This window comes from Chanodichthys erythropterus, chromosome 24 (assembly GCF_024489055.1).
Source record: "Chanodichthys erythropterus isolate Z2021 chromosome 24, ASM2448905v1, whole genome shotgun sequence".
Lineage (NCBI taxonomy): Eukaryota > Metazoa > Chordata > Actinopteri > Cypriniformes > Xenocyprididae > Chanodichthys > Chanodichthys erythropterus.
Genome location: NC_090244.1, coordinates 5570979 through 5585978, shown reverse-complemented (window position 1 = coordinate 5585978; position 15000 = coordinate 5570979). Strand labels below are relative to the sequence as shown.

The 15000-nt window shown below is 36.7% G+C and overlaps 1 protein-coding gene across 2 annotated transcripts in view; it reads right to left on the bottom strand.

Annotated features, from left to right (window-relative positions):
- Positions 1–4744: 4744 nt before the first annotated feature.
- Positions 4745–15000, bottom strand: part of sin3aa (SIN3 transcription regulator family member Aa) — a 22196-nt gene continuing 11940 nt past the window's right edge. For both annotated transcript variants that reach the window (XM_067379186.1, XM_067379187.1), the window contains exons 11-21: positions 14429–14639; positions 14184–14300; positions 13849–14087; positions 12643–12826; positions 11962–12544; positions 9939–10108; positions 9567–9740; positions 9383–9475; positions 9206–9300; positions 8918–9113; positions 4745–6602 (exon numbers count right to left, since the gene is read on the bottom strand). In XM_067379186.1, the coding sequence (XP_067235287.1) occupies positions 6372–6602; positions 8918–9113; positions 9206–9300; positions 9383–9475; positions 9567–9740; positions 9939–10108; positions 11962–12544; positions 12643–12826; positions 13849–14087; positions 14184–14300; positions 14429–14639 (2293 nt within the window). In that variant the 3' untranslated portion in view covers positions 4745–6371. The remainder of the gene's footprint in view (positions 6603–8917; positions 9114–9205; positions 9301–9382; positions 9476–9566; positions 9741–9938; positions 10109–11961; positions 12545–12642; positions 12827–13848; positions 14088–14183; positions 14301–14428; positions 14640–15000) is intronic.

The window sequence follows — 15000 nt, the reverse complement described above, 5'->3', positions numbered from 1 at the left end:
CCTGCCACTGCGCTGCCAGGAGCTAAAAGCTGCTCTTTTCAACACGCTTTCACAGAACCAAACAACACAACCTCCCAACCCGGCAGTTGCCAGGTCCGCCCTGATTTCTGACCCGCTACACCATGAAAGAATGCGTTCGGCCTACAATAAGCACACTAAAGCCCCGGGCCGCCGCGCGAGTGTGCGCTGTTATGTTAATTTGATGAGGGGTTTGGTTCCGATGCTCCTCTCCGCGCTGAAAGAGCTCATTGTTGGGAACGGTCAGCAGACGGGGGCTTTGAGGAACACTGAGCGCTCTATGAGCTGGGATAGGGGTTCCCTGCAGCCCTCCAGATCTTCCGAGGGGCCCGCAGGGGCCAAAACCAGGCCAGTGCCGCTGTGAACAGAAACAATTAGTGCTCAGCTCTTGTTTTGAAGTGAATGTAAAAGAGTTAATGAGACGATTTTACACGTTCATTCAGCGTTTGACGCTCCAGCTATGCAGAATGGATTTTTCCGCATCCAGAATTGCATAGTATCCATCCTAAATTGCATGCAAGACTAGGATTACAGCTGGTTAGCACAGCCATGTTGGTCCCTGCTGGAAAATGTTGTGAAAGGAAAATATTAATAAAAAATAAATCAAAATCATAGTAGATTGGACATAGCATGCCATATAGAGGATTTTCCTGCATTTTTGAGCTAAAATAACCCATAATTCCTTGCGGTATGGAAGATGATGTGTTGTGAAGGTTTTTTTTCTATAAAAAATAAATAGAATGCAATTATTGCAATAAATGTGTGAACGCAAATTTTATGAATTTTAAGGCAATTAATTTTAGAATTATTTTAGCATTATTTATATATTGTTACAGTTTTCTTAATATTTTGAATTTGCTTTTATTTTTATATTTTCATTTTTTGTTTTAATTTTTAGTGGCTATGTGCTTTTGACATTTAAAAAAAAACAAAAAACTTTTTATTCTTTTTAAATATTAGGTTTAGTTTGATTTTAGATAATTTTAATGATTTAACAAACTTATTTCTACAGAAGAGGATCAGGGCCAAGCAATAATAAAAAAATAAAACCATCTTGAGATTAAAGTTGTTAAATTTTGAGAAAAAACTCGTTAAATTTCAAGAAAAAAGTTGAAATAAAATGTTGAGAATAAACTCGTTAAATTACGAGAAAAAACTCGTTAAATTTCAAGAAAAAAGTCAAAATAAAATGTTGAGAATAAACTCGTTAAATTACGAGAAAAAACTTGTTAAATTTCGAGAAAAAGGTCTAAATAAAATGTTGAGAATAAACTCGTTAAATTACGAGAAAATCATTACATTTCAAGAAAAAAGTCGAAATAAAATGTTAAGAATAAACTCGTTAAATTACGAGAAAAAACTCATTAAATTTCGAGAAAAAGGTCGAGATAAAATGTTGAGAATAAACTTGTTAAATTACGAGAAAAAACTCGTTAAATTTCGAGAAAAAGGTTGAGATAAAATGTTGAGAATAAACTCATTAAATTACGAGAAAAAAAAATGTTAAATTACGAATTTGTTCTCATAATTTAATGAGTTTATTCTCAACATTTTATCTTGACTTTTTTCTTGAAATTTAACAACCCTAATCTCAAGATTTTATTTCTTTATTATTGCTTGGCCCTAATTCTCTTCCGTATATTTCAGTTAAATTCCAAAGTAACATTTTTTATTTTCTAAGTTTATCATCTAATATTTATATTTTATTTTATTTAAGCTTTATTTCAATGAACAAAAATGCAGTCACACTTAAGTTTAGGGTCCAATGCTCACTATTAGCTAACTAACTAACTAACTATGACTTTTGCCTCAAACTCATAATTAGCGCTTATTAATAGTTAGTAAGTTATTAAATGTAGGTATTGGGTAGGATTAAGGGATGTAGAATAAGGTCATGCAGAATAAAGCATTAATATGTGCTTAATAAGAAACAGCCAATAACCTAGTAATATGCATGCTAATAAGCAAGAATTGGACCCTAAACTAAAGTGTTGCCAAAAATGCTTTTAGGTTTATATTTAGTTAACGATAATAACCCTGGATGCATCCAAACACAAACAATATACTGCGAAAGAGTCTGTGACAACAATGAATTTTAAGGTAATTAATTTTAGATTTATTTTAGCATTATTTATATACTGTTATAGTTTCCTTAATATTTTGAATTTGCTTTTATTTTTATATTTTTCGTTTTAATTTTTAGTGGCTATGTGCTTTTGACATTTTTTTTTTTTTTTTTTAACTTTTTATTCTTTTTAAATATTAGCCTATTAATTAGGTTTAGTTTAATTTTAGTTCATTTTAATGCTTATTTCAGTTAAATTCCAAGGCAATGACATGAGGGTGAGTAAATGATGACTGAACTTCATTTTTTTGGGTGAACCGTGCCTTTAACAGGTCAGTCAGACAGCGACTTGCCGACTTCCTGTCCCGCCAGAATAATCAGCAGCAAAGCAGACCAGACTTTATGACGATAAGTTTGGCTCTGCATGACACCGAGTTTATTTGACAGTTTTACCAGCTTATAGAGACGCCAGATCACACTAATGAAGGTTCCCTCCGTATCAGTCTGTCTCTCTGCCTCTGACAGAGCAGACTGCCTCTCTCTTTCTCTCGTTACCTCTCTGCAGGAGACTCGCCGCACCTGTCAGCTCGAGCGCCCGTCAGAGACACACACACCAATCTGGGTCACTCTGACTGGGCCGAAGAAAAAGAACCATCCTTCACTTGTCCAAAATAATTCTGTCTAGTCACTGACACACACACACGGATCATTCCAGTCAGGCGGGGTCCGCTGAGAAAGCAGTCGGATTTGATGAATTATTTGACACCTTTCTCTTCAAAAGAAGATTATTTTGCCGTCTAATCTACTAATTTTACTTAACAAATACTTTATGTAAACAAATATCCCAATTGAAACGTAAAAACTATTCTCTTATTACATTAAAAGGTGCAATGTGTAATTTTTAGGAGGATCTATTGACAGTAATGCAATATAATACTATGTTTTGAGTGGTGTATAAAGACCTTACATAATGAACCGTCATGTTTTATTACCTTAGAATGAGCCATTTCTATCTACATTCACCGCGGGCAGAGATTGTATATAATGGGGAGAGAGAGATAAGAGGGTCTTATCACTGGAGAAAGCGTAACGGCTAACATAATCACGTGTGGCACCTCTCAGCCTATCGTGTAATGGCAGTTACGTCAGTCGCAACGTTACCTAGTCTGCCTTCGCATAAAAAAAACAAACAAAAAAACATTTTTATCAAGCTAAAATCTACATATAGTTCCCAACGAAAGTATTGTTTAGTGTAAAACATTCTTAAGATTAGCAAACAGGCTGTCCATTAATTAAATGATTAGCTATTTCCCCACAAAAGATGTTTAATCAGCATAGTGAAGCCTCTCATCCATTGACTTCCATTCAAAAAACAGCCTCTGGTCTCCTTCCCTGCGTACCGCCGGGGGCGGGGCGTTAGCATTAGCCGGAGAGTGGGGTAAGATGAGCCAGTGGGTAAGTTGACCCACCCCCTGTATCTTGGCAACCGTACCATTTTATTGCCGTGTGACCATATATTTTGAAACTACCCATTATTTCTGCCAGACCGTGAAAAGGAGAAGCACATGGAAGGAGTGGAAGGTGCCAGTTTACTTTAAAAACTGTTTTTGGCTTGTCAAAGTAAAACTTTAACAAATTTCATCAAAGCAAATTTGTCCAGATCTAAAACTATTTATGAATCATATTGGTGATTTAGTAATGTATAAAACCATGCAAGTCATTTAGCTAAATATTATTCTGAATTGGTAAGCTAGCTTGTTTTTCCCAAAATGGAAGCTATGGGGCAAAGTGAGCCAAATGCTGTGGGGTAAATTGAGCCAGCGTTTAGTGCGAGTTAAATCTCTGAAGTATAAACTGCTAAAGAGGTTATCTTCAAAATTTCACATGGGTTTGATTCAGTTTTAGTTAGATGGTCAGGGTTAGGGTTAGGGTCAGGGTTAGGGTTAGGGTTAGTTAGATGGTCAGTTTACACCCACCTACTGACTCGGCTCAACTTACCCCTAACCGGGGTAAGTTGAGCCAGAGGAACACTTTTTTTTTTTTAAAATAAGAAGCCATATTTTTAGAGCCCTTTGTCACAGATGTATTCTGATCATTTAAAATGATAAAATTACTGTCATTGTACTTCTGCCTCATATTCCCTTATCTTGATGACCACATAAGTAAAAAATGGCTCATCTTACCCCACTCTCCCCTAGGCTATGTCATAAAAATGACGTAGCTACGTCATAGTTTCGCTTTTTATCGAAAATTTATGACTTAGTATGGCATTAATTCAGCTTAATATGTCATAATTATGACTTTAAAACGATTTCTACTTTTCATTTTAGTAATTATGACCGTCATAATTTAGACTTTTCATCGAATGGATGAATCTGGATATCAGTCACATGTATATAATGACGATAAAAATAGCAATTTTGTGTTTCATGTTTATTTACATGCAAATTACATACAAAAACAGTAGTTAGTAACGTAATCCATTACATTACACATTTTAGGTAACATATTCGGACTACTTTTAGATTACTTTTGACTTAACTCGCCTATCACATTGAGTTGAAAAGGAAAATCTTGTACCATATTGATATAAAAATAAATACACAGAGAAAGAAAATTTATTTTATTTGTTCCGTGGTCCAGTTCTGGCTCTTTCGGCGGTGGACAGGGGTCAGCACGGACACCCTGACTGGTCAGCAAACTCGCTCAAATCCTTAAGCTTGCCCATTTTTAATGCAAAATGTTCACTTGCTGCCTAATATATCCCACCCGCTATCAGAGATAATCAGTGTTATTCACTTCTCCTGTCAGTGGTCATAATGTTATGCCTGATTGTTGTATATGTACCTTCTTTATATAGAAACTCTGAAGCCCATTCAATATAAGAGGCATATCGCCCCCTGGAGGACAGAGAAGACAACTACAGCCAAGAAGCATTTCATCAAATCATGCATTTTAGAAGAAAAGGAACAAAGCCAGATGTTTATGCTACAAATGTCATTTTTATTAATTTAAATATTATGCAAATAAAGGGTCTATAATGATCCACAGAAAAGACATGCTTTGTGACTCATTTTTAAAATGTGTATATATATTTATATTTAGATTTGTCCAGCAGAAATCTATCCAGAGTGAAGACTGAAATCTCTGACAACGATAAAGAAGACCTTTACATTCATAAGAGTTGTGTCTGCGTGTGTTTGCCAGAGGACACAGCTGAAGGTTTATCCAAAACGGTCAGTGATAAAAGTGTACAGAAACGAGATCCATATTCAAACTTGAAAAATTAAAATGCTTTTTTTTTCTTATAAAAACGTCCATTTCAAAAACAAGAACCTGGATACATTTCTACTTTGCAAATTAACATTTTTACTAATAAAAAAGGAAAAGAAAAAGACAAAATAGAATAGAAAAGGAAACACACGAAAGGAGAAAGAAAACAAACCCGATCTTAATAATCGACTCCCTTTGGTAAAAACTGCAATAAACTGTCTTGCATTTGTCATTGTTTTCCATGTGGTTCCAGCTTCTTTCTCCTCAAACGCCACACTAAAGCACTAAACACAACACACTTCTGGCATAAAAAGGTCTGGCGATATTTACACTGTATTTACAAATCTGTTGAATTGTGTGTGTTTATGTGTGTGGTTCACAGGTCATATTCACTGTAAGCTGGTGTGTGGTGCAGAAATAAGTGTGTTTTCTGATTCATAACATACCTTCACGCAGGCCTTAGATTTTTATTGCTGTCGCATTTATATATTTTTTGCCTTTCTTTAAGTAAAAACTGAATTTGTGCATTCTAATATTATAATGCAAGATTCGCACCTCAGATCTTTGTTCTCTTAAATGATGTGGCAGAATAAATCTCTTGAAGTTATGCTAAAGTTAAGTGCACTTATCCCGAAACGCTTTCGTTTTTTGTTTTTTTTTGTAAAAAAAATCTGATGTCTTTTCCGCCACATATTTACTTGGATCTGCTGCCTGTGAAGTGTTAACTATCAAAAACCAGGGAACACACTCGACTGGCGTTCAAGAGATGCATGTAATCCGATATATATTAGATCGGTGGGCTGGTCTACTGTAAGAGCTGTGCTGATTGGTCCGGGCTGGGTTTGACTGACAGGTCTTCAACCCCATGTTTATTTGGCACTGGGAGACCTGCGTTTCTGCAGGAACAGCTTATAAAAAACAAACAAAAAAAAAAAACACTGTTAAAAATCTCACTTGGGTCACATGACACTTGAGCCGTCACATCATCACTAAGCTCCGCCCCTGTCCGCTGATGTCACTGGCTCTTGTGGGCGCTGCCGTACTTGACTCTGTACTTATTAATGCGCTGGAAGTGAAGGGTCTCGGGGTCACAGGTGGTGGAGCAGGGCAGCAGTCCCTCCCGCCCTTCTCCCATGAGCCACCTGCTGGTTTCAGCAGCCATGTCTCTGGTCACGTGCTCCTTCACCCACCGCTGAGTCCAGGCGTGAAACCGCTGGTGCAGACGCGTGCTCACGCGCTCGTGAGACTGAGAGAGAGAAAGAGACAGAGAGTGAGAGCTGTGAGTCGCTGTGATTACTTTTTTGTTTTAGTTATAAATGCAACATTTAAATGATTGGATATAGCTTGACAAAAACATTTCAAATTGATGTCTATTTGTTAATTTTATTGATTATATTGCATATAATTGCAAAATGAGATTTTTAATGAGAATTATATATATATATATATATATATATATATATATATATATAATCCTATCAATCCTATTAATATATATAAAAAAAAAAAAACTAAGGTAATATTGCATGCAATTGCAATAAAATATAATCTATATCTATCTATAAACAAACTAAAACCATAAAAATATTTTCGTTACTTGAAATAAAATGTACATTTGTTCACTGAAATAAATAATAAATGTAATAAAATATATATGTATATATATATTAAAAAACTGAAGCTAAAACCATAAAAAACATTTTCATAATTTGAAAAAACATACATAATTAAAAAATAATAATAAAAGCATTATTTCCCATTTTCATTCAGTTTAACGTGATGTACAAAAAAATGAAAATAAAATTGAAATAAAAGTTCATAAAAAACAATTTAGACATTTATATATATATATATATATATATATATATATATATATATATATATATATATATATATATATATATATATATATATATATATATATATATATATATATATATATATATATATATAAAAACTTTTTTTTTAATGTTTTTAAAAGAAGTTTCGTCTGCTCACCAAGGCTACATGTATTTAATTAAAAATCAATAAAGCTGTATTTTTAAAATTATAATATACAAAAAAACCATATATACATATATATATTTCTCGTTACTCCAGTCTTCAGTGTTGAAAACAGTTGTGTACTTTTTTTTCAGGATTCCTTGATGAATAGAAAGTTCAAAAGAACAGCATTTATCTGAAATACAAAGCTTCTTTAGCATTATACACTACCGTTCAAAAGTTTGGGGTCAGTAAGAATTTTTATTTTTATTTTTTTGAAAAGAAATTAAAGAAATGAATACTTTTATTCAGCAAGGATGCATTAAATCAATCAAAAGTGGCAGTAAAGACATTTATAATGTTACAAAAGATTAGATTTCAGATAAACACTGTTCTTTTGAACTTTCTATTCATCAAATAATCCTGAAAAAAAATATTCTACACAAATATTTTGTACAATTGTACACATTAAATGTTTCTTGAGCAGCAGATCAGCATATCAGAATGATTTCTGAAGGATCATGTGACACTGAAGACTGGAGTAATGATGCTGAAAATTCAGCTTTGCATCACAGGAATAAATTACTTTGTCAAATATATTCAAATAGAAAACAGTTATTTTAAATTGTAATAATATTTCACAATATTACTGTTTTTTACTGTATTTTTAATTAAATAAATGTAGCCTTGGTGAGCAGACGAAACTTCTTTTAAAAACATTAAAAATCTTAGTGGTTCCAAACTTTTGGACTGTACTGTATATATATTTTTTTAAATCTTAAAAAGGACAAAAACATACAAAAAATTACCTAAACTGATTTATACTAATAATGTATAATAATGTAATAATAATGATATATAATGTATCTTTTGTTGCAGCTTGGTACTAATCATTTTTGCATAATTATATATATATTATCTGGATTTTTTTTATTTAATATTTGTTTTGCTTTTTAAATGTTTTTTTTAAAACACTAGAATGCAACATAACTAAACTGCAAACAATATACAATGTAGTAAAAATGTTACCAAGCTTAGGCTTTATGGGTGTCACTTTGTTTAAAAAAGGGGGCATGCAGATTCATAGACTTGCCAGTTCTGGAGAAGGATATGATCTCATAAATATTAATAGGTTTAATTTAGTATGGTTTAACAAATAATTTAGTATGATTTTTTTTTATTAAAATTTTTTAAGTACTTAAATGAACGTTTAAAAGTCTCAAAAAATGGTCGATGCCTCCTCTGTATTTGAATCAGTATTGGCCAATATCGAACACTGTGAGAAAGTAATTTGTATCATTTTGTCACGTTGCTCTTGGTGTGAGTGAGTGTGTACGTGTTTTGTCTACACTTACATTGTGAAATATTTTCACAACCCACTAGTGAGGACACTGACTGGTCCTCACTATTTTAAAATCAACCCAAAGAAGTTTTTATTTAAATCTAGTGTTTTGCACATGTTTCTGTGATGATCGATAGGTTTAGGAGTAGGGGTTGGGTTAGGTGATAGAAAATATAATAATTGACCTGATATAAAACCAATGGAAGTCTATGCAATGTGTGTGTGTGTGACTTTACCTGGTGTGCTCTCAGCAGCGCCGTGCGTCTGTACATGTAATCTTCTGATTTGAAGACATACACCATTTTATAGGAGTTGAGTTTGAACATGCACTCCATCTTCATGCTGTCCGAGCTCTCTTTTCTGCCTCCATCCTTCACCTCCTTCTCCTGAGACTCACAGCCACGCTGACACTTACGGATCCGCCGCAGGTTTCTACAGGAACGACACACCAATAATAATGAAGTATTTACCTCTATGAACTACTCTGCTGCATGAAAACTGAACGCTGATGATGAGAAACATACCTTGGCAGAAACACAGGCTTCTGAGACAGATGATCCCTCAGGTCTGGAGACGTGAAATCAGCCGACAGATACCGCATAACGTAATCCGACCAGCGCTGGAGAACAGGGACAATGTGTTTGATTTTATGGTAGATTTGTGGACATTTACAACAATGTACGATCTATGATGGAGCTCACCTCGATTTCCATTGGCCCTTCCGAGTTCTCCTCCTCCGTGTCCAGCAGCTCCACAGTGAGCTGAACATTCCCTCGGTTCTTCATAAACATTAACTAGGGTGAGAGAAAGAGGGATTAAAGACTCTTAATACTGTAATATTTTCCATCAGGCTTTGCTGTTGCTGCTCGCTGGAGCTACAACTACCTTAAAGCAGTTCTCGTCAGACATGAGCTGCTCGGCTTTGCGCTGGTAAGACGTTTCCGCCGGTGCCCTGCTGCTCTGCGTGAGCAGAGATCCACCTGTGGCTGAGTGACTGCTCTCACTCAGGTACAGTTCTGTGACCTGAACACAGATCTCCTCACTCACTATGTGCTGTAGCTACAGTAAGAGATGGAGAGAACAAGATTTATATACTCTAAAAGGCAAATCAAGGTTTTAATATTGTAGAGGAATCCATTTTCTGTGATCTACTGACACATTACACTATGAAAATATACTGTAACTTAGAAATAAAAACTTCATTATTTATATTTATTTTATTTAATTATTTCATTCATTATTTTGTGGCAGACGGACCTGTCTGACTATGTTCTGGATGAGTTTGTCCAAGGTGAAGGCGATGTAGGCATGAATGGTGAACATTTCTCTGAGGGAATCCTCGTATTGAGACGCCTCCATATTCCCATCCAGCAGATTACGCACCATCTCCAGAAACGCAGAGTAATAATCCTCCACTTCTATGTCCACTGAAAGATAGAGTCGAAATCAGTCCAAACACATCTACATTCACACCACACTTTAAGAGTCAACATGAGATAAAAACCTGAGCTTACTTTCTTAAAGGGTTAGTTCACCCAAAAATGAAACTTCTGTCATTAATTACTCACCCTCATGTCGTTCCACACCTGTAAGACCTTCGTTAATCTTCAGAACACAAATTAAGATATTTTAGTTGAAATCCGATGGCTCAGTGAGGCCTTCATAGGGAGCAATGACATTTCCTCTCTCAAGATCCATTAATGTACTAAAAACATATTTAAATCAGTTCATGTGAGTCCAGTGGTTCAATATTAATATTATAAATCGATGAGAATATTTTTGGTGCGCCAAAAACACAAAATAATGACTTATTTAGTGATGGCCGATTTCAAAACACTGCTTCAGGAAGCTTCGGAGCATTATGAATCAGCAGTTCGGAGCGCCAAAGTCACGTGATTTCAGCAGTTTGGCACATGAATCATGATTCAAATCATTGATTCATTATGCTCCGAAGCTTCCTGAAACAGTGTTTTGAAATCGGCCATCACTAAATAAGTCGTTATTTTGTTTTGTTTTTTGGCGCTCCAAAAATATTCTCGTCGCTTTATAATATTAGTATTGAACAACTGTACTCACATGAACTGATTTAAATATGTTTTTAGTACCTTAATGGATCTTGAGAGAGGAAATGTCATTGCTCCCTATGAAGGCCTCACTGAGCCATCGGATTTCAACTAAAATATCTTAATTTGTGTTCCAAAGATTAACGAAGGTCTTACGGGTGTGGAACGGCATGAGGGTGAGTAATAAATGACATTATTTTCAGTTTTGGGTGAAAATAATTCTATAACAACGTATTTCTGGATGAACACAGTTCAATATATTCGTGTATTTGTCAAAATCAATGTTCTACTGTGAGTGTTTTATAATGGATGCTCGCTGAGGAAGTGTTTGTGAGGATCAATGGTGTTTATGGGCATCAGACGACATCGACCTGCCTTCAGATTGCTGAGTTTCCACACATTCTGAATGTTTTTATTTTTCATTTGTATTTTGGTGCGTTTCATAATTCTGAATGGACCCATACAGTAGCTATATGCAGTCCTCTGGCGTCTCCCTGTGGCCTTGTTTGGCAGGTTGACTTGTGCTTATTTAAGTTACTGTATAACTGAGCAGAGCTTTTAAGTTGTAAAGAATGTCTACAAAGTGTGTTTGCAAAAAAGAACACTGAAGGTTTAAATATATCTCGAGTTTCTTTTGTTTAAAAAAATAACATGGAGTTGAACAGTAATAACACTAGAAAACAAATTTTTTTTGTGAATAATGGGGGGGAGGGGGGGCTTGCAGTATTGATTTGGAAAGGAGGGGGGCCTTGGAGTAAAAAAGGTTGGAAACCACTGTCCTACATCATACGCCGGGTCAGAAGTCCCTCTTCCGCCGGGAACTAGACTTGTGTACGGCAGTTACCGGAAGCCACTGATTATAGTTTCTAAAGTTATAAATATTGATATTTTTATTACAAAAATGCTTCAGAAGGCCTTGATTTACCCCCTGGAGTTGTATGGATTACTTTTATGATGGATGGATGTGCTTTTTTGGGCTTCAAAATCTTGAGCCCCATTCACTCCCATTATAAAGGATGTTTTGAATATATCTCTGATTGTATTTAACTGAAATATACACCTAGGATGGCTTGAGGGCGAGTAAATCATGGGATAATTTTCATTTTTGGGTGAACTATCCCTTTAATGAATGTTCCTGGTCTTATTGTGCACGATTCATTAGTTATCCCGATAAAAACAATTGTTTAAGTTAGCAGTAAAAATGTTGCATCACTCACTGGGCTCCTTCAGACGAAGCTGGATGGCAGTGTTCTCGTTTTTGTCCCGCTTGTGTCCGAGCACTTCCCTCTCCCACTCGCGCTCCCTCAGGTCCTCTTCGATCTGTCGTTCGGCCTGCACGTAGAGCCGCAGCAGACGCGAGCACAGGGTGTGGTGCAGCCGGAGAAAGATGTACCAGTTGTTATTCACATAGAACAGATTATATGCGTCCTCACAGGAGCGAAGCCGCTGAGCCGTGGATGTGCTAAACAGCAGTTTGGTTTTTGTTGGACTGCCACTAACTCCTCCCGCCAGCCCGTTGTGCTTCTTCGACGCCCCCTCGTCGATGTCCATGTCTTCTTCCTCGTCCTCTTCCTCAACGTCCGATAACACCCCTCGCTGGGAGAACAGCATGTCGGGGATGAAGTGATAGATGATCTGCTTAATCTTGTATTTGTCCTCTTTGTTGATACTGCTCTGGCGTTTCACGTGGTGGATGATGAGCGCAGCCGCATCCTCTAGAATTTGACGGTCCTCGTAGGTCAGTGTCAGGTGAGGCCCATTAGAGGACGTGCTGTTGTCTTCCGAAGCCTGTTCCTGCCGCTAAACAAACACACAACCATCAATCATGTGCTGGAAACTCGTTTCTCTGGGAGAAACAAACCCTTTTAACTTCCTCTAGAGGATAAAGAGCATCTCACCTCATCAAAGATGCTCTCGATCTCGTTGAGAAGCGTTTTAGAGCGCAGCACCTTAGTGTCATTCTGCTTGAAGTTAATGCCTTGATGGTCCAGAGATTTTAGGTAATATTTCTCATTCTGCTCTCTCCAGATCTTGTTAAAACCCCTTTGAGCTTCACGCCACTCTTCCTCCTTCAACTTTAGCCTGAGATCAAAAGACAGACATGGAATATGTTAAAATAACTGGATTACAATAATAACAAATGTAAAAATAAAACTTTAAAGGGGTCCTTGAATATGATTTCACTTTTTTAACTTTAGTTAGTGTGTAATGTTGCTGTTTGAGCACAAACAACATCTGTAAAACTACAACGCTCAAAGTTCAATGCAAAGGGAGATATTTTCTTTTACAGAAATCGCTTTTTCTGGACTATAACAAACAGCTGGTAGGGACTACAACAAGCTTCTTCCCGGGTTGGTGACATCACAAACCCTAAAATTTGCATAAATCCCGCCCCCGAGAACACACAACAAAGGGACTGAGGCCATGTTGGGCTGCTTTAGAGAATAGGAAGAGTTGTTGTAGTGGAGTGTTGTTCATGTCGTCATTTTACGCCGGACTGCTTCACAAACGAGGGTCAATTCAATGCTGGATTTGCAGAAAAGATGAACATGACGGCACATGCTAGTGGATGAGTTGAATCAACTCCACAGCAACTACATAAATTTATCCACTAACCATTCAGAAATGTCCTAAAAGTTGTAACTTCTTCCTGAGTCTCTCCATCAGTGTCGACTCCGGTTTGAACAATGTAAGGCTGAACACCGTTACTGACAATCATCATTTTGTCTGCGTGAGATTCTCCTGTTTTGTTGTTGTTGAGCAACCGAAGCATGAGCTGTTAAAGCTCCGCCCTCTTCTGGAAAGGGGGTGGGAGCAGCAGCTCATTTGCATTTAAAGGGACACACAACAATGGCGTGTTTTTGCTCTCACCCAAATAGGGGCAAATTTGACAAGCTATAATAAATGATCTGTGGGGGATTTTGAGCTGAAACTTCACAGACACATTCTGGGGACACCAGAGACTTATATTACATCTTGTGAAAAGGGCATTATAGGTCCCCTTTAATAGCTAAAATGTGCTGTCTCTAAATATTGGAAATAGCTCTCTGAAACATGGGTAGCCCTTTGGATGGATGCTCATTTATAGCTTCATTCTCTCTAACCTCTTGAGGACAATGGGAACAGACACTGCCGGATTCTTCTTCAGTCCATCGATGATGTCCAGAGCTTTGTCTCCATATATCCTCTGGATGGCTTTCCTGTGGATGATCTCCGAGCAGCCGCCCAGAGTGTTGTCCAGTCGGAATTTCGCCTGCTCTTCTGCAGACATCCGGGAAAGCTTCTTCTGAACCGCCTCCAGAACACGAATGGTGGCCAGGTTGGTTTCCAAAACGACATCCAGCTAGAGGGATGATTAGCATTCATGATAAGCAAGAATTACACCACAAAAAAAAGCAAGCAGAAAAGGTAAAAATGTTCTTGTGTGTGGAAGTCTCACCTCGAATCGCTCGTCCTCGCACCTGTACATGTGTTCTTCATACTGAGTCTTCTTGGAGCTCACAAAGGTGGAGTCCTCCGACCAGGAGGGGAAGGAAACCCATGTATCATTCAGCACCTGATGCATCCACAAAGAACCAGTGTAAATAAAGAGTTTCTTCATAAAAACTTTGAGTCAAATGATATTCAGTGGGAAATAATGTAGGGGATGATGATGATGAAGATGATGGGTTTTGGTGCCCTTACCTCTTTACAGAGTGATGTTCTCCCGGTACATTTGGGCAGCTGGTAGCTCTTGGGTAAAGCTCGGTAACTAGAGCCCAGACGCTTGCATGAAGCGTAGTCAATTTCCATGGCAATTCCTTCAGTGGCTCTTTCTTTTGGGTACGTCTCCAAGTGTGACATCTCCTTATATCCAAGAAAGTTCTTAAACCAAGTGAACAGCTCAGGAAATTTGCTGGAGGGGGGGGGGGAATGGTCTAATTATTGCCAAGAATCACACAAACTCCATACTGCAAAATAAATGCTGGGGGCCGTTTAAAAAAAAATTATAAATAAATAATAATAAAAAAAAATTAAAATCTTTAATTAATTTAAAGGTACATTATATAACTTTTTTTGGGGTCAAAATTAATCAAAACGTGTTTTTGTCTTACCCTGATTCACTATGGGTAAGTGTATTATAAGTAGGGATGGGTATCAAGAACCGCTTCCAAATTTCCAAGAACAGGTGATTCAATAAGAAACGCACATTTCGATTAAGCTTATCGGTTCCTGTGTGTGCATTTTAATGTGATTTAAACTATTCAAGCGCTAAA